Source organism: Eretmochelys imbricata, chromosome 20, assembly GCF_965152235.1.
Source record: "Eretmochelys imbricata isolate rEreImb1 chromosome 20, rEreImb1.hap1, whole genome shotgun sequence".
NCBI lineage: Eukaryota > Metazoa > Chordata > Testudines > Cheloniidae > Eretmochelys > Eretmochelys imbricata.
Genome location: NC_135591.1, coordinates 19,423,519 through 19,440,273, shown reverse-complemented (window position 1 = coordinate 19,440,273; position 16,755 = coordinate 19,423,519). Strand labels below are relative to the sequence as shown.

The window sequence follows — 16,755 nt, the reverse complement described above, 5'->3', positions numbered from 1 at the left end:
CCAGGTGGTTTCTACCAGTCTTGTGTTCCCATTACCTTTCACATCCCCTAAAGAGTTGCTCTGCCCCCCCCTTGTTTGTCCCCACCGGATACACCTAGCGCTGGGACAAAGGAAGCTCTGGAAAAGCTGAAATCCCCCACCCAGGCTTTGGTGCTAGATGTTTGGTTTTAAGATGCTCTAGGACTAAATCCAGCTCCTGCCTCTGCATAGCCAGCATGGTCTAACTGATCTCATTAGCCCCCCCGCTGGGGGAACCTGCTAGCAATGCTGCACAGAACCAGTGCTGCAAAAGCGAACAGTCTAATCTTCAAACTACAGGGTCATAAGGTGGCAAGCTCCTCAAACCCATCTCTGGCTAGCAGTCACCTTGTGGGCGTCTCCCTCCTCTCCTCACCCCACCCTCCGCCAAGTAACCAGTATGTGATCTAGTGGTTAGAGCTGGGGAGTCAGGACGCCTGGGTTCTGTTCCCAGATCCTCCACTGGGTAAATTTAACCAAGACCCTGATCCTCACAGGTATTGAGGTTCCTAACTTCCATCAAAATCTATGAGAATTAGGCGCCTAAATACCTTTGAGTATACAGGCCCAAGTCACTTCACCTCTAGTGCCTCCCTTTTCCCATCTGTATAATGGGAATAATTTTCCATACCTGCCGTTATTCAGCACAGTCAGGTCCTCAGATGGAAGATGCCACATAATGCAGAGTACTGTTGTGGTACAAGGTGCTGCATTAAGTAGCAACTGGGTTTAACTCTGAGCAGGAGCTTCCCCCATGAGCAGGGAAGCAGTCGAACAGCTCGTGGTCGCAACGCAACCTCCGATTTCCTCAGTGTTTCTGTTTATCGTTTAGAGCGCAGGCAGTGAGTTCCCTGGTCCGGCTAGGAACGGTGAGCAGCAGCAGCCGCAGGCAGTGCAGCATCCTCTCTCCTTAGAGCGTAGTAGCGGGACGCATCCGCTGGCCAGCTGCTGTCTAGCCAGCCAAGAGCACAGGCTCCACTACCTCCACTCGCTAGAATCCACTTCGGAGCAGTGGGTGGAACTGGTCCGAATGCTTCCTCAGCACCTCCTCCTCCCGCAGCAAAAGGTGGTGATTGAGCAGCTGCCGTTCCTCTCCTCTCATCACGCCAGTCCCGACCAGAGAGTCAAGATTCAGAGAGTCCCTCAGGTGCTAGTGTTTGGGACAGCAGCCACAGCTCTTAAAGTAGGTCATGGAGAGGTTCCCCAGGGAGATCCAAGAATGGTTGCCTCTGCCCTCCCTGCTCCTTCCAGAGAGCAGAGCTGGAACCACCCAGCATCCCCATCCCGTTGCATTAGGACACCACGGACCACTTCCTTCTGCTGAAGCAAGTAACATTACACCAGGGATCCCCGTTTTGCCTTCATTCCTTACCCACCTAGGCCAGTCCCTGCCACGGGCACCGAAATTCTTGGACCTCTTGAAAGCAGATATTTGGTTTGTGTCTTGGATTTGAGTGAAATAGGAGCCCAGGAGCCGAGTTTTGGGGGAGGGAGATGCCTGGGAGACAAGGCTGGAACATGGGAGAACAAACAATTCTGATTCAATGCAGCAGATTTCACTGTAAGATACACGCGAGTTAGAATACTGAGCTCTTCCTTCAGAAACCCACGGGCAGGGCTACTTCTGGCCATTGCAGCTTCCATTTCATTCACCCCAATGTCCTGGCTAAGTGTCCAGACGGGCCATTTACATTCTGCTTCCCTGAAATCTGACTTGTAATTTCAGTTGGATGCAGCATTCCTTTTCACTTCCTACCGTAAACTCTCGTGCAGTGCGGCTAGGCAGCTGTCAAACAGCTGCTGCACCCCGCCCCAGGGGGTGGGGCCCTTTAGTGGTGTAATGCCTGGAGATCCCTTTGTGATGGACGGGGTTGGACCAGTTTCAGATATTGTAATAGCTTGGATAGGAACCTCACAGGGTTTATAAAGGAAGGAGATTGCGTTGTTCAGAGTTGCTGGAAACCTGCAAGTGGGGGCGGGGGGAGAACAGTGTCAAGATACAAGCTGTAGCTTCCAAAAATAGGAGCTAGCTTCGAACAGTTGACTCAGCTCGTTATTTAGCAGGAGCCCCAGGTTCCTGGAGGAAAAGTTCATTGCCCTTTAGAGAGACTGTGAGGGCTACTGGTTAGATCAGGGACCTGGGTGACAGGATTCCTGGGTTCGATCACTGACTTGCAGTGTAATAATTTGTATTTATTGTTCATATTACCATAGCACCGAGGGTCAGGTCCCCACTCTTCGGAGCACTGTGCAGTATTTATTAGGTGTATTACGGTAATGCCCTGAAGCCTCAGTCATGGACCAGGCCCCCCAGTGTGCTGGGCACTGTACAAACACAGACCAAAAAAAAAAAAAAAGAGAGACAGTCCCTGCCCTAAAGAGTTTCCAGTCTAAGTGTCATTTTCCCCTCTCAAGTCAGTATTTAATCACCATCACCCCTCTGTGCCTCAGTTTCCCTAGGGGGCAAGGTGGGGAGGTAATAGTGACCCACTTTTGATGGGGTTGTGATGCTCAGTGGGTCCAGATGGCGTTGAGACCCTCAGAGGAAGCATGGAGAGCCGGGAAGGGGGACAGCCATGCCGAAGGACTCGGGCTGTTATGAATTTCTCTCCCCTGCTTCGTTCAGGTGCAGCAGCTGCAGCAGGTGCCCGTCCAGCATGTCTATCCCAACCAGGTGCAGTATGTGGAAGGGGGCGACGCCAGTTACACAGCGAGCACCATGTAAGTGACCCACGCCAAGCCACTGCTGCCCTTACGCCTGGCTCATGGCTCGAGAGAGGCGAGCCCTCTGTTCACTGCCCCCTTTTCCCGGGGATTTTCGGTGCTGTTCAGCTGGCCTCCCACAATGTCAGCAGGGGCAGTTAAAGGGTGATGGCCTCCCCGCTTTGTTCTTTCCAGGCAAAGCTCCGGCTCTCTCAGAGCCAGACTTGGATGGGAGACCTCCAAGGAACAGCTAGGCCCTGCAATTGCTGTGCCTGCCCACCTTGGCTCTCCTGCACCCAGCGGGGCGGTAGGCAGGCAGCAGGCATTGCCCTGCCATGACTTGTCCTGCCCCCTGGGGCACATGCACTGAAAGCAGCCGCTCTGCTCCTGCTCACGCTGATCCCCCTGCTGAATCTGAGCCAGGAACTGTGGAAGAGGCGGCAGTTGGGGGCACACAATTGAGGGGCCCATTCTTGGCTCCAGGCTACCTCCCTCCCTGCAGCCGACTGGCTGTGGTTCTCCCTCCACATCCAGCCAACTGCCACTGGCATTCCTCTGCCCCCCAGCTGCCAGGCGTTCACCAAACAATCCTTTCACCAGCCACTCCAACGGCCCAGGCAACCCTCACTCTCTCCATCACTCACTTCCCCCAACACATACACCTCCTCTTCCCCAGAGCTATCCAGGAACCTCTGTCACCACCTACCTGCCAAGTGGGCTCTCCCGCTACCTGCTTCTGGGCAACAGACTCCCCGCTCCTCTTTCCACTCACTCTTACTCCCACTGATCTAAGGGGAGGAGGGATCAGCTTGTACCTCCCCATCTTTTTCCGCTCCTTAAAGGGCTGTGGGGTGGAGAGAGAATGAATCAGAGACTCGAACTTGGCAGCTATAGTGCTGCAGGAAGTGGTGTCAGTGTGGCACTAACAGGCGCTTCTCCACTGCTTTGCTGAGTGAGCTCTGTGTCTCAGTTTCCCCGTCTGAGAAATGGGGTTAACTATACTGCCCTCCTTTGTAAAGCACTTTGAGATCCGTGTATGGAAACCACTATATTATTATCATCGTCATCTTTCTGGTGAAATGAAGAACTGAGGCCCTGTGCACATTAACCCTATCACCCCAGCCAAAGTCCAGCCTGGATAACTCTGTTCTGCCTCGCTAAATTCACCCTGCACTTTGTTGGATACAAGATTTCCTGCCGTAGACTGTTGTGGTATTAATCAGGTGCTGGGTTCCACCCCAGCGGTGGCTGCATTTCAGTGGCGGGTGAAAGGTGCTCTATAAACGTGAAATGTCCATTTGCACAGCGGCCCCGGCATCAGCTCTACAGCTCTGCTAACCCTCCCTCTCGTTTCAGACGTTCCAGCACTTACCCATACACAGAGACCCCTCTCTATACGCAGAACACGGGAGCTAGTTATTACGAATCGCAAGCCACCCCGGCGCAGGTCACCACTCCTGCAACCTCCCAGACCGTGGCCAGCACTGGAGCCGTCCCTATGTACGTCTCTGGAGGGCAGATCATAGCCAATCCGAGCGGCGGAGGCGGTGGAGGAGGAGGAGGAGGAGGCGGCGGCGGCGGCGGAACAGGAACCTACGTGATTCAGGGAGGATACATGTTAGGAAGCTCTAGTCAGTCTTACTCCCACACCACACGTGCCTCTCCAGCAACTGTAAGTCGCCAAGGCACCCGTGGGGCTGCTTCTCCTTTTCAGGCCACGTAACTGGAAACCCCCCTTTGGGATACGTTTATCCTTCTCTGCTGTTTGCAAATGCGGAACCAGGCCTGAAGAATCGGGAGGCAGGGCCTGGCTGCATGGGAGTGGGGGGGGTCAACATGCATGGGCTAGAGAACGGCCCTGGCCTTTCTTTCTGCTGGGCTTAGCTCAGATCCATCCCAACTCACTAGCTCTGTGCTATGTCCCAGAATGCACTTCTGCTAGGGGCTGCGCCTCCACCGCACAGCCCTGCCCCACAGGTGGGGCGGGCGACGGGGCTGTTTAGTTCCATCATGGCACAGTTTTGCAAAGATTTTTTAAAAAAAATATTTGCATTTTATAAATAAAACTTTGTAAAAGCATAAAACTAAACCAGGACTTACCTATACGCCTAGAGGGCTGTGACAGAGGGAGGGCAGGGCCACTGGTTAGAATTGGGACTGGGAGTCTGTTGCCCCTGTGGAAGGAAATCCAATGGATAAGGGAACCAGGGGACCTCTGTTCTGCCTCAGTTTCCCCTCCCTCCTCCTCCCCCCCCCCCCCACAGTCTGTTTAGATGGTAAGAGATTCCCTGCGCTGAAGAGTTTAGCCTTACCCGAGACACTGTAAACCAGGATCCAAGCTGAGTGGAGCCCTTTTGGCGTTACTATGGTAACAAGTAACAATACATGTTTAAGGTAGGTGTAATGGTGCTGACCTGCCTGGCAAGGGATCGGGAAGTTTAATGAACTGTTGTCTGTAAGTAGCTTTGAGGTCTTCGAATGAGACATGCTGTTGCTGGGCAAAGTGTAGGTAGGGTTATTGCTGGCTGGGAATTGTTTATCCGTGACAGCTCTGGAGTTTGAGATCTATCATTAATATTTATTAGGTATATTATGGTAGCATATAGGGGCCCCAGTCAGGCTCCAGGATCCCATTGTGTCGGGCACTATATAAGCAGAACAAAAAGATGACCCCTACCCAAAGATTTTCCAGTCTAAGAGCTCTGGGAAGGACAGGTTGTACATGCTCCTTACCTCAGTTATTTGGAGCAGCTGACATATTGAATCAAAGCACTTCGATTTTTTTAAAATCCTGTTTGCATGTTTAAAGCAACAGAGACAGACTTTGATGCAGTCACACAAGTGTAAACCAGAATAACGCCACTGGGACAGAGGCGGATCTTGGGTACTAGTGTAAAACCAGAGTAGGTCCTTTGGTATAAGAATGAGGTCACACTGGTTTAACAGAGAATCCAAACCACAGTGTCTTCTTTACATAGTTATGGGTCAAACCTGCACTCCTGACTCCAATGGAATTGCTGTGGTATAGCTTATAGCAGAACTCGGCTTGTTTTGTTACTATACTTCCATTATTCCAAATATTTGCAGTCAGCTGCGCATAGTAACAGGACATCCACATTTGGGCTTTTAGTTTGGACACTGTCATGTTAAATTTGGCAACAAATACTTTGTATAAATCAATTCTGACCGAACCCAGGACCAGCAGAAATCCAATGGAAACATTTAAAGCAACAAAACAAATAAACCACAGCATTTACCACTCAAATATTGCAGCCTTGTGCTAGCATAGGAGAGCCAGAAAGTGAAAGGGACTAGAAACAACCATGAAACTGACCAGTCTGTTTTCACTATCCAAGCCCACATCAGTTCAGAACCCTGAACTAGTGCAGACAGGGAAAAGTGAATTAGATTTTTAAAATACTTCGTCAGGTTTAATCCTTTCAAAGGGGGGTCAAAAAAGGGTGAGTTTTAACCCTTCTAGAACTGGAGGACAGTCTGTCATTAAGATGCCTCGTTGGGAGTCAAGACTCTGAGGTTCTAGTCCCAGCTGTGCCCTGACATGCTGTGTGTGACTTTGGACACAACAGCAACCTGTGACACAGGTCGGGGAGCAGAGGGCTGGATTGTTAAACTTTGGGCCTGCAAAGTACTTTGGAATTCCTGGATGGAAGGGGCTGGAGAAGCGTACAATAATTCTCACAACTAACACCCAGTTCTTACCTAGCAATTGGTGCCATAGAGCTCAAGGCGCTTTATAAAAGAAAGTCAGTATAATTTTTTTTTTACAGATGGGGAAACTGAGGCACGGAGCATCAGGGACTTGCCCAAGATCACCCAGCAGGCCAGTGGCAAATGTGTACGCCCAGCTAAAGGGGAGAACCCTGGTCTCCTGAGTCCCAGTCTAGTACTCTATCCCCTCGGCCACATTGCCTTTGTTGGGGCCTGTTAGTACCATATGACCCAGTCCTACAAACACTGACTGCCGGCCATAATGCTTAGGACTGTGCTTTAAGACAGTGGAATGTCTCCTGGTAGCAAGTGTGTGCAGGACATGGCCCCCAGACAGGGGGATTGGTTGCTTTAATAGTACATTTGACTTGTGCCCCTTTAAACCCATGTGTAGGCACCTAAAATGGCCATTTATGTTCCCACGGTCAGCTCAAGCCCACAAGGGCTGGCCTGGCAGTGCCCCGTGGCTGACAACTAGGCCAGTGCTGGTAATGCTGATGAGGGTGATGGTGACACCTGTATGGCAGCAGTGCAGGAGACGGTGGGGTCAGTGTGGGAGATCCGAGGGGCGAGGTCTGTGCCAGCGGGCATCTGGTGGACACAGTGGCTGGCCCCGAAGAAGCCCTGTAACCACTGCTGTTTCTTTGAAGGTTCAGTGGCTGCTGGAGAACTACGAGACGGCTGAGGGCGTGAGCCTGCCGCGCAGCACCCTCTACTGCCATTACCTGCTGCACTGCCAGGAGCAGAAACTGGAGCCAGTAAACGCAGCGTCTTTCGGCAAACTGATCCGATCCGTCTTCATGGGACTCCGCACCCGCAGGCTTGGCACACGGTAAAGGCAGCTGCTGGGAGCATTAACCCTTTACAACCCACTATGCCCTGGTTAACAGTCACCGGTAGCAAGAAGGGAACTTCAGGCTCCGTTCCTGCAAGGTGCTGGTGGCCTCCTCATTCCCTGAGAGAGCTGCAGAAAACTGCTTTGCCTGTGAACTGGAAACACAGACGCCCGATTCCCATTCTCCCAGCATCCCACACAGAGCGGAAGGGCCGGATTCTGATCTCTGCAATGCTGGCATGAATCCTGAGTAAACTCCACTGGAGTTGATGGGATTGGGCTGGGGTAAGGGAAAGCAGAATCTGGCCCAAGGATTTGATGCAGAATAGTGTTTCCTCCTCGATACCAGACACTCGATGGTGGGTTTGTGTTTCCCCGGAGCTCTTATATATCCTGATTTCCTTTCAGAGGGAACTCCAAGTACCACTACTACGGCCTCCGCATCAAAGCCAACTCGCCACTGCTACGCCTGATGGAGGATCAGCAGCACCTGGCCATGAGGCAGCAGCCCTTCTCCCAGAAGCAAAGGTAGGAGGCAATATGGTGTAGAGCCCCTCAGGTACCCATGTATGCTCCTGTGCACCCAGCTGGAGCAGTCCTGTCTGGATCCACCATCAGTCACTGGTGACTACAGACACAGAGGGCGGCTGCTCTGTCTGAAGTGCCTGGATGGGAAATCCCCTGTGACACCTTTCCGTGCCCATGGGATCTCATGGCACAAGCACTCATACAACCCCCTTCCCAGGTGCCACGTTTCCCGGCCTCATCCGCAGGCCCGCAGCTCTGTCAGCACCTGACCTTTGGCTCCTCCGCTTTTCAGACTCAAGCCCATTCAGAAGATGGAGGGGATGACCAACGGGGCAGCGGTGGGCCAGCAGCCGGGCTCTGGGCTGTCTGACATCAGTGCTCAAGTGCAGCAGTATCAGCAGTTCCTGGGTGAGAACTGGCGGTAGAGTACGGGGAGGGGGCTGGGACAGAAATTCATTCGGTTGATGGAAGGCAAGAGAGCGTAGTTTCCTATCCTGCTCTCTCTGCCGGGGAGGGAGCTGGGACCGGTCAGCGCTTAGAGGCTGATGCTCATGAGACAGTTGTATCAGACTCGGTGGGGTCCTCACAATGGAGCGGCTGCATTGCCAGCAGGGCACTTATCAGCGCACCCTGATGAATTAGAGATCAGTTCTGTTCACATCCTAAATTTCAACCCAGGGGACTGAGGGGAACACGGAGTTCCAGGGCATGAGGATCAGCAAAGGGGCCGTTTGCCTCTAGCTCGCGAAATCACATCTGGGACCGGCCAGTAATGGTCAAATCATTGCTATCCCGTGAGGGCATGAAATGGCCCATTCATGTGCGTCTCCATCACAGAGATCACCACCGCCGCTTTCACGGATGACGTGTGGTTGGCAGCATCAGCAAAGAGGCCAGGGACTGAATGGGCCCCAGAGTCCAAACTCCTCTCTCAGACCAGGAAAGCTGGAGATACTGAGCTAAACCCTGGTGGCCGTACCTAGGCAAAGACCCATTGAAACCAACGGACGTTAAGCTTAATAAGGCCCTCAAAGGCAGTCACGTTATTGTTCTGTCCTCACATTGGCTTGATGTCATCTTCCTCCCCATAGATGCGTCACGGACCCTCTCCGAGTTCTCTGAGATAGACCTACAAGGGAAACCTCTGCCCGATGGCATTGGGGCAGAGGATGTGAAGGCCTTCCAGCAGCTCTATCGAGAGCATTGTGAGGTATGGGGCCACCTGCAGAATGGGGCAATCTCCCCTGGGAAGCACTGGCAACAGGGCATGGACCTTCTCGCCTCATGGCGACTGGTTTAAATCCAGCACAGGCTGGTAGGGACAGACCTTGTTCCCATTGGGTGGCCTGCATGAAATTTTTCCATCAAACTTGTTTTTCAATGGAAAATTGGAGGGGGAGTGTCTACTTTGTGTAGGAAACTAAGCACCCAAAAAACCAACCTTACATCCTGTAGCAGGGCAGGACACACCCCTGCGGCACCTCCTGCTGGTCATCCAGGGAATTAGCATTTCCAGCCTCCAGAGCACCCGCTACAGGCTGGTGTCCTGCTTGCCGCTGGGCCAGAGTCCCTCCTGGACCCCAGTACCCCTGTCAGGCCGGGGTGCTGCCCCCTGGCAGTACCCCCACAGATCTGGGTCTTCCCTTCCCAGGGAGCCCCCACCCTCTATCCCCACCTCACCTCAGTCTTTAGTCACTGCCAGTCATCAACTAGCCCCCGTTCCCTAGGGCAGACTGCAGTGTAAGTGCCACTCATGACCAGCAAGGGGGATTTGGACCTGCTGCTTCTGCCTACCCTTGGGTTGCCCTCTGCAACCCCAATACCTTTCTTTTGCCTTTAACAAGGCCTGCAGCCTCGGGGGTTTCCAGGCCAAAGCTCCCCAGCTCCTCTGGCCTTCTCCCAGCCCTACTCCAGTCTTAGTACCCTGCTTAGCTCCTAGCAGCCAGGCCCATCTCCCTCCACAGCATGAGAGGGAGAGTATGTTTGCTCCTGGCCCACTGCCCTCTTATAAGGGCCAGCTGGGCCCTGATTGGTGCGTGGCTGTATCTGTGGCTGGTTCCCCAATCAGCTGCGGCTTGCTGCTTTTCCTAGCAGCAGCCCTCTCACTGCCTCAGCCCTCTCCCAGGGCTGATTTCAAGCCCTTCAGGGCAGCAGCGGGTGGCCACCCTGCTACACATCCCTTTGCCACTGCAGTCCCTCATGTTCCCTTTCTCCTCTGTGGGCTGTGCTTCCATGTTGTACTACATTTCCCATGATGCACCTTTGTCTCTCCTTTCCAGAGAGATGATTGTGCATATTGAGTTTCCCTGGCCATGGTGCATCATGGGACATGTTGTCTACGTTGGGGAGCCTGGCTCATACGGGACATAAGGCAACTGTTCTCCTCTATGGGCTGGACTCACCAGTATTTTCCATGATGCACCACCTCCTCCAAAAGGTGAGTCTGTAATACACCGTGGGAGATGTAGCCCGACACGAGAGCCCGGCCTATAGAGGACAACGGGAACGTGAAGGTGCTGAACTACAGCTCCCACAAGGCCCTTCAGCAGTATTTCCATATCAAAACTTCCAGGTTTTTGGTCAAAATATTTTAATTTTCGGGTGAGGAAAAAAAAAATCAAAATTTTCCACTAAAAATGTAGACTTTTTTTTTTTGCTTTCATCAGTGCTTCTTGCCTCAGTTTCCCCTCCTGGATCCCTGAATAGCTCACCCAGTCCACGTCCTTTAGAAACATTCCCCTTCTGGAGCAGGATCCAGTTTATTTAGGCCATACAGACATTGGTCTTCCAGGCCCAACCCCAGATCAGAGTTTCTCTCCTTGAATCAGGAGTCCCCCGCCCTCCTTCCCAGAGCTGTGTTCTGGTCAAACAGTCCCTTAATTCCCTGCAGGAACCAGTCTCGATCCCTGTCACACTCACCTGCAACTGTTTCCTCAGACAAGCTGCAGTTTCCCCAGCTTCTCAAGAAGCTTAGACTGTATAGCTTAACAAAGAGACGGGGAAGGGGTGACCTGATCACAGTCTGTAAGTACCTCCCTGGGGAGCAGAGGTTGGATAATAGAGGGCTCGTCAGCCCAAGGTCGATTACAATCCAATGGCTGGAGGTTGAAGCTAGACAAATGCAGAGTGGGAATAAGGTGCACACTTAACAGTTGGAACGACTTACCCAGGGCTGTGGTGGATTCTCTGTTGCTGACAAGTTTTAAACCAAGCAGGGGTGTTTATCTAACAGATCTGCTCTGGGAATTTTCTTCAGGGAAGTTCTCTGGCCTGAGTTACACCGGTGGTCAGACCAGATGATCCCAGTGGTCCCTTTAGGTCTTGAAATCCATTGATTCTTCTGCCTAGCTGGAGTTCTAAGATCTCCCTCAGACCTTACATCCCTAGGCCTGGCCTGAGTTAGTCACATGATCTTCCAGTCACATGACCAAAATCATTCTCCCACCTGGGAACCCGTGAGCTGATCTGTCACAAGTGGGGCTGAGGCTCCATTTCCCCTTAACGGGCGAGCCACCCCATGACCATCCTCCTTCAGGGAGATAGTGGTACCGTTCTGCCCCTTTAAAATTCCTCCAGCCCTGCGGGGTGACTTCCACTGAGCTCCTATACAAGTCTAGCTGCTCCTGTCCAGTAGCACGGGGGATTTTAAAGGGCCAGGGCAGTGTTAATACAGATGGATGATTGGCCCCATTGTGTGAGGTTCCCGCTGGTCTTCTTCATCTCAGGCCCTGACATGCAGCTGCTCCTCCTGGGGTGCGCCCTGAAGGGAACATCTTAGGAGGACCAGGGCAGAAGACTGGGGACAAGGGATCACTCACCTCATAGCTACTGACCCATGGCCTACACCAGCGCTGACCCTCCAGCTCCTTCTCCTCAGGCCATCGTGGACGTGATGATAAACCTGCAGTTCACTCTGGTGGAGACCTTATGGAAGACCTTCTGGAGGTACAACTTGAATCAGCCCAGTGAAGCCACCCCCATAGCAGTGTGAGTACCCGCGAACCGTGCCTCTCTTCCCTGCCATGGCAGCAGGGGCTGGGGTGAGCTGGCCCTCGCTGGGGCACTGTCCCAGCCCCTCTGCAGTGGTTGGCCCTTGGTCTTTGCGGAATTAAAGATTCAGTTCAGGAAAAAGTTGGTTTCTACCCCTTTAATGGTGTATGTGGCAGGGGCTGGGGGGAGGGAGACTGCATGAGTCTGCAGCTAGCACCTGGGAGAGGTGTGAACCACTCCATTCAGCACCCCTGGAGATAGCTGAACCCCTGGATGACTGCTTATCATCATCGCGTTAACTCCTTCCCTGCTGAGCATTTCGGCAAAACCAGCTAGCTAATGCGGTTGAGCCGGTGCTGTGGAATTAGGGGCAGCTCTTTGCAGTCAAGAGATGCTGGGGTGGGAAAGAAGAAAGAGGCCAGTCAGACCCTCTCCATCACCCAAAACCCCCTCCCCAATCTCTCTACTTCCAACCGCTAAATACTCCTGCTTCCCTGAGTGCAGCTGAGCGTTGTCCAGAATAATTCCTAGCTTGTGCGCAGAACCTTTAATTGGTAGACCTCAAAGCTCTTTTCAAGGGAGGGCGGTATCATTCGCCCCATGTTACAGATGGGGAAGCTGAGGCGCAAGGGGGGCAGTGACTTGCCCAAGAGCATTTAGCAGGCCAATGGTAGAGCTAGGAATAGAACCCTGAACCCCAGTCCAGTGCACTAACCACTAGGCCGACAGAGCTGCTCCGTAGAGTTTCTAGACTGCTGCCCAACCTAGAAGGCCTGACTGTAGGACCTAGTTCTAGCGTGGTACAAAGCACACGGGGCCTCGGCTGTCATGTTTCTGGGGTGAACTGGTACGTGGCTCTTATATGCACTAACTGGGGCAAACGTGTTTGTCTAGTCACGATGAAGCAGAGAAGCGTCTCCCAAAGAACTGCCTGGTGATACTGTCCAAATACGAACCTGTCCTGAAATGGACAAAGGACTGTGACAACATGCTGTACCAGGGGCTGGTGGAGATCCTCATCCCCGACGTTCTCCGGCCCATTCCCAGTAAGTGCAGCAGCACCACAGGGCTGCGTCAGAGCGGCCTGGCCTGGCTCCTTGCGCTGAGCCCGCAGGGCTGCGTCAGAGCGGCCTGGCCTGGCTCCTTGCGCTGAGCCCGCAGGGCTGCGTCAGAGCGGCCTGGCCTGGTTCCTTGCGCTGAGCCCGCAGGGCTGCGTCAGAGCGGCCTGGCCTGGCTCCTTGCGCTGAGCCCGCAGGGCTGCGTCAGAGCGGCCTGGCCTGGCTCCTTGCGCTGAGCCCGCAGGGCTGTGGGCTTGGACACTGGTCCCAGGGTCACCACACTAGAGTTGTGATGGCACCTGCACAACACAGCTGATCCTGCCCCCTCCTATGTAGGACGTCTTCCCATCCGTAGATCTCAAAGCACTGTACAAAGGAAGTTAGTGTCATCATCTTCATTTAACAGATGGGGAAACTGAGGCACCGAGTGGGGTGGCCACTTGCCCAGGGTCACCCGTAGGCCAGTAACAGAGCCAGGAATTGAACCCAGGTCTCCTGAGGCCGAGGCCTAGGCCTAGGCCTGTACTCTATCTTCTAAGGCACACTGCCTCACCTGGTCAGGTTTCGTGCTCCAGGCCCAGCTGCTGTCCCCTAGGGTTAGATTTCGAAGCCACAGTGGGCCGGGTGGATGCTGGGATCTTCCCAGTGCCACGCCAGGGAAAGGGCTCCTCCTCTTAGCTCTGAGCAGCTGACCAGTCAGCGGCTGTGTGAGCGTCTCACTGCCCCTCTCTATCCCAGGTGCCTTGACGCAAGCGATCCGAAATTTCGCAAAGAGTTTGGAAAGCTGGTTAACCAACGCAATGATGAATATTCCTGAAGAGATGGTCCGAGTGAAGGTGAGATGTGGGAGGGGCGTGTGGGGGAGTTGGCTGGGACCCAGACCTCAGCAGTGTGACTCCTGAGCCATGCCAGGCTCTGATCTCTGGCAGCGCCAGGCTCTGGTCTCTAGTCTCTGTGATCCTTGGACTGCATTGTAGCGTGGTCTGTGGCTCTGTGCCCCTTGGACAATGCTGGGCAGTGATTTCTGGCTCTTGGTCGGTATCAGATCCAGCTCTCAGCCCCAGCTACCCTAAGGCAGTGCCCAACCGTGGGCATGCTGTCTGTTCTGTAGCTAGGCCGTGTGTGTGGAACCTGCCCATGCTCTGGGGGTTTGAACCCTGTCTGTCCCCCAGGTGGCAGCAGCAAGTGCCTTTGCCCAGACTCTGCGTCGATACACCTCCCTGAACCACCTCGCCCAGGCCGCCCGGGCCGTATTACAGAATACGGCCCAGATCAACCAGATGCTGAGCGACCTCAATCGGGTGGACTTTGCAAACGTCCAGGTAACAGAATCCCTCCTCCCCTGGCCAGTTGCACTAGGAGCCATTTTTTGGTGCTTGCCTGTCTGCCCCCAGCACTGTGCAGGCAGGAACCCCCTGGGCTGGGAAGAGCTGCCGACCCACCTGCCAGCATAGCACAGAGGGAGCTGAGTGAGGTGAGCTGGGCCTTCGGCTTCTCTCATCCCCTGCAGAGGGTACAGCTGGTAGGTGATCCCCAGGAGACTGGCCCAGACTCTCTGTGCCCATGAAGCCTGGAGTCATGCTGAGTGCCCTGGGGGACTGACCAGTAACACAGCAGCCGACCCAGAACACACTGTCTCCAGAACCCTTTGGCACCAGCCTCTTATCCCAATGCCATGGTAACGGGGCAGCATGGTCTAGTGGTTAGAGCGGGGGACGGGGGTTTAGGTCCTCTGAATTCTAGGCCCAGCTCCATCCCGGGGCCCTGGGCCTGTCACCTCTCTGCGCCCTCTGGAAAATGCGGATAAGGACACTTTGCTGCCTAAGCAACAGGTTGTGAATCCTAATGATCTAGACCCAAATTCTCTGAAGCTGCCTCTGCTGCTGGATGCCAAATTTGAGTCACCTCTGGTCTGCTGGTTAGAGGTGCCACACGCCAGCCATTCTCATTGGTGTGGGGGGGCCGCAGGTGCCCAGGGCACCCCTGACAGAGGCTGGCTTATCGCACGCCCCAGGGGCTCCTTCCATTCCTCCCTGTGCACCATCCTCCCATTGGGTCTGCTAAGCTGAGGCCAGGGACTCCCTGTGTCCCTCTTCCAGTTCCCCCCAGCTCCCAAGGGTTCTGCCCATTGGCAGTGGAACATTCCTGGGGACTCCGAACTCCCGGCGTTCCAGGCAAATGGACCTGGCCCCTCAGGGCCTCGCAAGCAGCGATAACTTCCTGGAGGTCACAGTGTGGACGGGGCTGAGCTCACGGGGCTGGAGCCACATTTGGGATGTGACTTCTCCAGTGCCCAGCCCTGGCCCTATCCCTCGGCCGCGTTGCTCCCCTCTCTGAAGGTGCTGATGTCCCTGTCGTTCCCCCCCGCCCACAGGAGCAGGCCTCGTGGGTGTGCCGCTGTGAGGACCGCGTGGTGCAGCGCCTGGAGCAGGATTTCAAGCTGACCCTGCAGCAGCAGAATTCCCTGGAGCAGTGGGCGGTGTGGCTGGACGGGGTGGTCACCCAGGTCCTCAAGCCCCACCAGGGCAGCTCCAGCTTCCCCAAGGCTGCCAAGCTTTTCCTCCTCAAGTGGTCCTTCTACAGGTACGTTCCTGCCCTCTCCCGCTCCCAGTCTGGGACTGGATGATTGATCGAGAGGGAGGGGTAACCCCAGAGCCGGGCTCTCTTTCCACAGCTCCATGGTAATCCGGGATCTGACCCTGAGGAGCGCTGCCAGCTTCGGCTCCTTCCATCTCATCCGGCTCCTCTATGACGAGTACATGTACTACCTGATAGAGCACCGAGTGGCCCAGGCCAAGGGAGAGACCCCCATCGCTGTCATGGGAGAGGTGGGTGCTGCTCCGTCAATGCTTCACGGGGAGATCTCCGAGCAGGGGGCTCTGTAATCCAGCAGACAAGGCAGAACCAGACCCCCATGGCTGGGAGCCAAAGATGGACAAATTCAGACTGGAAAGAAGGGGCAAATTTTTAACCGGGAGGGGAATTAACCATTGGACCAGCTGCCCTGGCACCCGGTGGAGTGTCCATCACTTGCCCTCTTTCAGTCGGCACGGGCTGTCTTTTGGAAACATCACTGTAGCTTAGCTCAGCAGGATCCCAGGGCAGGGCTGTGGTACCGGAGGTCAGAATGGTCCTTTCTGGCTGTCAGATCTATTCATCCCATCCCCCCAGAACCCAAGGGCGCTGGGCAGCACCCGCTTAATAAAGGGAAACTGCCATGTCTCAGTGCTGGGTTCCTGCGCCAGGATTTATGGGGCCGGATCAGGTCAAACTTGACATGAGAAAGGGCTGGAGAACTTCATCCTGGCTGGGAATGCTGCTGGCAGTGCAGGTGCAGAGAGGGCTAAGGCGACTGGAAACATCTGGGTTCAGGAAGGAATTCCACCCCGTAGAGCATTAGGTCAGCTGCTCTGTGGGGTGGCGGGGGCCTTCCTCTGAGGCACTAGTATACCCTGCCTTTCCACGCTAAGAACTAGATGGGCCAAATCAAGTGAAGCTGAGATGGGGACACCAGGCGAGATGGGTCGTTGCTCCGATCCAGTGCAGCGGGGAGGCGGGGTTACCAGGCGAGTTGGGTCGTGGCTCCGATCCAGTGCAGCGGGGAGGTGGGGTTACCAGGCGAGATGGCTCCGATCCAGTGCAGCGGGGAGGCGGGGTTACCAGGTGAGATGGGTCGTTGCTTCGATCCAGTGCAGCGGGGAGGCGGGGTTACCAGGCGAGATGGCTCTGATGCAGTGCAGCGGGGAGGCGGGGTTACCAGGCGAGATGGCTCCGATCCAGTGCAGCGGGGAGGCGGGGTTACCAGGCGAGATGGCTCTGATCCAGTGCAGCGGGGAGGCGGGGTTACCAGGCGAGATGGCTCTGATCCAGTGCAGCGGGGAGGCGGGGTTACCA

At 54.6% G+C, this 16,755-nt stretch overlaps 1 protein-coding gene across 4 annotated transcripts in view; it reads left to right on the top strand.

The window, feature by feature from the left end:
- Positions 1 to 16,755, top strand: part of RFX1 (regulatory factor X1) — a 53,646-nt gene that overhangs the window by 29,062 nt on the left and 7,829 nt on the right. For all 4 annotated transcript variants that reach the window (XM_077838566.1, XM_077838564.1, XM_077838565.1 and 1 more), the window contains 12 exons: positions 2,645 to 2,739; positions 4,078 to 4,393; positions 7,101 to 7,282; positions 7,694 to 7,813; positions 8,106 to 8,221; positions 8,905 to 9,023; positions 11,691 to 11,800; positions 12,698 to 12,849; positions 13,600 to 13,697; positions 14,034 to 14,183; positions 15,236 to 15,444; positions 15,536 to 15,689. In XM_077838566.1, coding sequence (XP_077694692.1) covers positions 2,645 to 2,739; positions 4,078 to 4,393; positions 7,101 to 7,282; positions 7,694 to 7,813; positions 8,106 to 8,221; positions 8,905 to 9,023; positions 11,691 to 11,800; positions 12,698 to 12,849; positions 13,600 to 13,697; positions 14,034 to 14,183; positions 15,236 to 15,444; positions 15,536 to 15,689 — 1,821 coding nt within the window. The remainder of the gene's footprint in view (positions 1 to 2,644; positions 2,740 to 4,077; positions 4,394 to 7,100; positions 7,283 to 7,693; positions 7,814 to 8,105; positions 8,222 to 8,904; positions 9,024 to 11,690; positions 11,801 to 12,697; positions 12,850 to 13,599; positions 13,698 to 14,033; positions 14,184 to 15,235; positions 15,445 to 15,535; positions 15,690 to 16,755) is intronic.